The sequence below is a fragment of the Nannobrachium achirus genome (assembly GCF_963921795.1).
Source record: "Nannobrachium achirus genome assembly, chromosome: 2".
In the NCBI taxonomy this organism is placed as follows: domain Eukaryota; kingdom Metazoa; phylum Chordata; class Actinopteri; order Myctophiformes; family Myctophidae; genus Nannobrachium; species Nannobrachium achirus.
This window is the reverse complement of record NC_137811.1, coordinates 1,293,901-1,300,046: the sequence shown is the minus strand read 5'-3', so window position 1 is coordinate 1,300,046 and position 6,146 is coordinate 1,293,901. Positions and strand designations below refer to the sequence as shown.

At 41.5% G+C, this 6,146-nt stretch overlaps 1 protein-coding gene across 1 annotated transcript in view; it reads right to left on the bottom strand.

The window, feature by feature from the left end:
• Nucleotides 1-4,394, bottom strand: part of LOC308294081 (uncharacterized protein) — a 54,376-nt gene extending 49,982 nt beyond the window's left edge. Inside the window, exon 1 of the mRNA XM_080736800.1 lies at nt 4,238-4,394. Within this exon, the coding sequence (XP_080592926.1) occupies nt 4,238-4,250 (13 nt within the window). The 5' untranslated portion in view covers nt 4,251-4,394. The remainder of the gene's footprint in view (nt 1-4,237) is intronic.
• Nucleotides 4,395-6,146: the final 1,752 nt, after the last annotated feature.

Here is a 6,146-nt window from a genome sequence, read left to right as displayed (position 1 = left end):
CTGCGAGGCAGGCGACCGGGTATTTCCCGGTGAATCTGTGCGCAACGGTGGGGGCTTGGGAGTGGGGAACACGCACCACTGACTGCTGATGGAGAAGTTATATAGCTTAGCCTTTATGTATTGAGGATGAGAGGCACTCTTGCCGATTTAGTAAGAGACTCGTCGCCAATTGCAAGATATTTAAAAGTTATTTGGGGCCATGATGATAACCTTTTCTTCCCACAACTAGACTAAGGATTTACATTGTCTGTGTTATTGTTTACAACCAATTATTCACGTGTGGCAAGATCGCGGTTCCACTAGTTTTTAGTAGGCTATAGTGTAGGCTTAGAAGCCTTTTCAGAAGTTAATTTAATGTTCTCCATTTAATGATTTCCTTTATCCCCAGTCTTTACTCTTTTATTACCTTTGCTATGGTACTGATGAGGCTGCGCAGCATCTCGTCCGTTGATGTCACATAAATAAATAAATACACATTCACCAGTAACACAATCAAAGACTGTTTTAAGATGTTGAAAGGCTACCTTGGTGGGAACATGTATAAAATACACTATTTGACCAACCTACAGACGATTAAATGGCTACAACGTTTCAATGCATTCACCCTGTTATTCTCAATAGTAGTTTAGAATGTATAGCCTACGCCTTTTATTCATAGAACTATCCTTTTTACTCTTGCTGTTTTGCATTCATGTTTAATCAATTATTCAATCAATTCACAATGCTAAATCCTCCTTTCACCCAAACCTGTGAGCAACATGAGACACATTGTTTAAATAATTCATTGTGTACATAGTCTGTATAGCCTACAGTATGACAATAGGCTATATGGGCCAATCAAGCCTGCTAGCACCTTGATTTTCATGCAAATACACCAATACCATGGATTATAAAGAGTGTCATGTCATCACCAGATGAGTCAAAAGAAGTAGCCAACCGATTTTACAGATATGTTCCAATGTCAAAACAATATAATTATATTGAAATGATTAAATGTCTTCTTAAACTGGTACCCTCAATTTAATAAAGACATATTAGGATTTCCATTTCCATATTATTTAAACGTTTATTTGGCTCAATAGTAAAATGTAAAGAAGACTGTAGAATGTAATAACATATTCAATCAGTTCAATGTATACATCCTTTGTAGTTTTATTTTAGCAGCTTGTCGGATGTTTAATTGAACCATATTTCAGTATGTGTAGTTGTTACAGTGACAAGTTGAAGGCATATTTTGTTATTATTTTGATTGAGAAGATGTTTGTTTGGCGTTCCAGCTGTGACTCTCCACCCCCATTGTTGAAGGTCTGGACTGGGTTTGCAGCAGAGCTGAGTAGGGACTCCTCCAATGTGTTGTCTCCTTGAGATGAAAATGAAAAATAATGTTCAAATGAATACATTGATGAACACATGATAGAAAAAACATGATAACATTGGGATTAACATATTTGTAAATTGCTATGGAGTGGGGGTTGACACACAGATAAAGACCATAGTTAGAGACAAAAGGAAGGAATGTAAGGGTAAGCATGTTACGTGGGGGAAGGGGGATATATTCAGAGGTGTAAAGCCAAGCAAGTACTGTACTTTACTTGAGCAACGTATTGTGAGCTTGTAATCTGCTATTTTCAAATATTGTATACATTTGAAAACTTGGGAAATGGTTTGAGTAGTCTACTTTTCCACCAGTGGAAATACTATACGAGACATGATACAGCAAAGACCGACAAAGTAAAGACTGATACAGAGCTCTGTAGCTAATTCAAAAGAACAAAAGATACATTTATATTTTGCCGTTCCCAGATTAAACTCTGCGTGTGTAAACACAACAGTAGCTCGTTTGATACCCCCTCGCTCGCCCCATTATTACTGGATCGCGTTTTACTTTTAGCTTAAGTTTACAGTATTTTATTTATAACGGTAGTTAGGCTATTGTCCCAGTTTGAGCAGCGAGATGTTTAACTGCACTAAAATACAAAATGTCGTGCAGCAATACCGTACACAGCTGTAGTGTATGTACTGTACTGCAGGCTGCAGCATTGTTGAGCCAAAGTTATGTAACGTGTTGTTTATAATCTCTAGTTGAAATATCGTCAGATTAATATTTTTAACTAGAGCACTACAGTGCTAACCTGGCATAGTCATACTAAATCACACACTGCAGTTAACTGCGTGAGTATATATATTTCTGTCTTTTGTTAACATCATGGGTGGATAGTTTAGCTGTGCTAGGCTAACTTTATTCAACTGCAACACTAGTACTGTTATGCAATGTGCACACTAAACACAGAAAATAACGAAATACTTACAGTTGAAAGACGCTGAGTTGGTAGTGATCCACTTGTGAGAAAGCGCTTTTTCAAACCCAACTTTGTGGTTTGAACTAAACTAAGGTCCCAAGTTGTGTAAACATTAGAATGAGGAACTAGGTTCAATTGCTTCCCACCGGAGCCTAAACGCTGACGGAGTGCACTGGGGAGGAGGGGTGAGGCGGTGAGCGGAGGGGGGTGGGGAGGAGGGCGGGGATCGGTGAACCAATAGGATTCGGCGCTGGATCCAGGCGGGAGATTTGAATCCGCCCCCCAATGCCAAATCGTCCTCCTCTAAAGACAGACTAATAATAGCCTAACAAACAGGCGTGTGTGATGACCGCGTGCTTAATCCCGTTGTGTGCCTGCCCTGACCTGATCTGAGTGAACTTGGTAGGCCTACTGTTCCCACCGGGATTGGTCGCCAAACAGCGGAAAAATAGCCGATCTACAAGCTCAGAACGTGGTGGGTCTACAGACTCTATACACAACATGCTTGCGAGTTTGCAGATCTGCTATTTTCGGTGAGCTAAAGCCATAGCCTATAAAACTTTGATTAAATAACCCATGTCACGGCGACCCCATGTTGTAATTTGGCAGAGCCTATTTATTGTTAAATCAAGTAGGCGTATATGGACCTATATAGCAGGGGTTTTCAAAGTGGGTGACGGGGCACCCTGGGGTGCCGCGACGGCAGTCCAGGGGTGCCGCGAGATAATTTGATAATATTTGGAATTTATTTGGACACTTGAAAAAAATATTTTGTATCATTTTAAACTTGAAGTACAAAGTTATTTTCAGTCAGTTCTAACCAAAATGGCTATTATCTCAAAATCTTAATCACTAAAATATCGTCTCTGTCGGGCAGAAAGCTTGTATCTCCAAGTTTCAAATGTGTACGTCTTTTGGTAAAGCAAAGCCCTGCTTCATCATACAAGACTGTCGCACAAAACTAGTGAAAACAGCAGATCTACAAGCACATCGCGAGGCGTTGTATGCTTGTAAATCGGTTAAGTACATTTTATAGATGATAAATACAAAACAAACGGTTTTGGACATACAAGGTTTCCACCCGACAACGACGATATGCTATAAATATCAGGGGCTGGGAGTGAAAATTATAATGTAGGGGTGCCTCGGATAACAACAAAAATATTTATGGGGTGCCCTGAGACAAAAAAGTTTGGGAACCCCTGCTATATAGTATATAGACTATATTTATTTATTCATTGCTCCTAATAATTAACAAATTAAGCACTGGTGTGGCATTACAGCTACAGATGTCATTTGTTCTGTAGGATCATTATTCATTCATTAATGGGGAACGGCGCTGGGTGTCCCAGAACGGCGGGGTGACAGGCGGTGGTCCGCGGACCCCCCGGGGAGGAAGCAGGAGCCGTGGCGGCTGCCTGGGTGTCGGCGCCGCCTCGGTGGGGGCACAAAGCCATAGAGCTCTGTCACTTCTCAATGGAGTTTAAAAATGTAAAGTACTGTATATCTGTGAAGTGCCTGTATTCATTCATTGTATATAAATCATGTTTTAATTGTCCCTCCATCAAACCATCAAGCTTGAAGTAAACGTCGCATGTAGCTGGTGATGTATAGCTCTCCAATAGAGTAGCTCTCCACTAGCATTGCAGTAGACTTCCCTACCGAGACCTCTGCGACGTCACAATGCGGAAATCTCGGGAGGAGCGTTATTCGTGGCCACAAATAATTAATTTGTGGGAAAGAAATAATGTAATCGTTCCCTCATCGTTTCCCTAACAGGTGAAATATGTTTGAGGTTTGTCTTACAGGAGCTCCAGAAACCTTAGATAATCACACAATTTTAACCACACGGTAGTGACAACTTCACATGATACTTAAATTCCACTTTTTTAACATGGTGGGTAAAAATAATAATGCATTCACCAGAGTGCTCTTACCCGTAGCGTACATCCACAGCCAAGGCGTATGGCAGGTCCAGGCCGGTGTTGACCAGAACTGCTCGGTGTTCCCCGGTCAGTTTGGACACCTCTATGGTGTCCCGCCCATAGTCACTCCAGTATAGGTTTCCTCCTACCCAGTCAACAGCCAGACCAAATGGTCTTTCAATTGACTGGCTGTGAAGGACCTGTAACAAGAAATGTGCTCTGGATAAACTCACGTCTTATTACTCTCTCTCTTTCTTAGGCAGGACAATGCTATAGCTTTAGTCACATTTTAGTCATCTGAAATGTTTTATTGTTAGTCTAGTTTTAGTTTGCTAAATGCCGGAATATTTTTTACTAAAATGTTTTTTTGGCCGGCTGTGATGGTGTCTTAATGCCTGATTTATGTTGTGGGAGAGTGACACCTGCACACACCCAAGCATAAAATGAGTCTATCAGATTTAATTGTTGGGAAAAAAAGGTCAATGTATTTAGTCATGGCTATTTTATTTTATTTTATTTTTACATTTTTATCTCTTTATTTTGTGACCCATTTTTCACCCAGTGCCAATTGCCTAAACTGTAATCCTGGGTGCTGCTCTCCCTATGCCAACCCGGGGAGAGCCCTGAACTGAGCTCATGCTTCTTATCACCTGACAGGAGAGAGTTTCCCTGCCCTGGTAAAACGTAGCGATGAGATTTAGCCTCTCAGACCCCAAAACTATTATTATTTTTATATTATATTGTGTTATCGTTGGATAAGGTACTAGGAGAGATTACATGCAAACATTGATCCAAATAACAATTCTTTACATTCTCTAATTGTTTGGACTTATTGTAAATTAATTAATGCACATGGTATAACAATAATTTAACCATTAATTTGACATTCTCAACAGTCAAAGATCTACAAGGGTCCATTTGGTTACCAACTCTCCGTCATTTAGCAGGGGACCACCTGGAACCCCCTCAAGGACCACTGGTGGACCCCGGACCACTCGTTGAGAACCACTGAATTAGTTGAATAATATGAATAGCATCTTGCTCTCCAATCTGGTGCGGTTACACATCGCCACTCCGTCATGTTTCCTTTCCGACACTAACCCTATCTCTTACCCTAACCATAAACATAACCTCTGTGGAAGTGTTGCCACTCCGACAATAAGAAGTCAATGTCGGAGTGGCAACACGTCACAATGGAAAACCGTCACCATCTGGTATTGTTGCTTTTCTCCATTCTCCTTTTTGCAGAGTGGCTTCAGAACTGCACATAAGTTCATCCAAACCGTAGACTCCAAACTGATCAAATCACATAAACATGTCATCTTGTCTTTCATCTTTCACCAGAAACGAATGTTGCTCCAGTGCTTTAATCTTATAACATAAACTGTATGCCGGGGTTTTGTCACTTTAACACATTTACCGCCACGGCCCGAGGAACCTGAAAAAATGCCGCTGTCTCTCTCCACCAGGCCCGAGGAACCTGAGAATTTAATATGCTTTAATCGCTATAAAACAATTAAAAGTATGATCGCTGATCAGACTTTTTTTTGTACACTAGAGTCCCCACTATCCGTTGAAACCGGTTACGGATGTCCGGGACGGGAAACAGGGGGCGGGACAACCGCTCACTGAATCCTGCATTGCTTCCTTGTTTACGCCAAGGAAGATCAAAGAAGGAATGGACACCAACGTCATTTTAGGCTCCATGGCCATCCGCCATGACACTTTGGCCACCCAAAATAACATTAGCGTCTATGAGCACTTCGTCACTTCTGCCACCCAAAAGTGTCATGGCGGCGTCCCATGGTGTGCCAACCACAGACATAGAAAGGTAGACGCCTCTTCCGGCTGGGGGGTGCTGGTCCAAGACTCCTGGCAAGCCTCCCAATAACTCTATGCAAGCCTCCAGAATTCTGAGGCG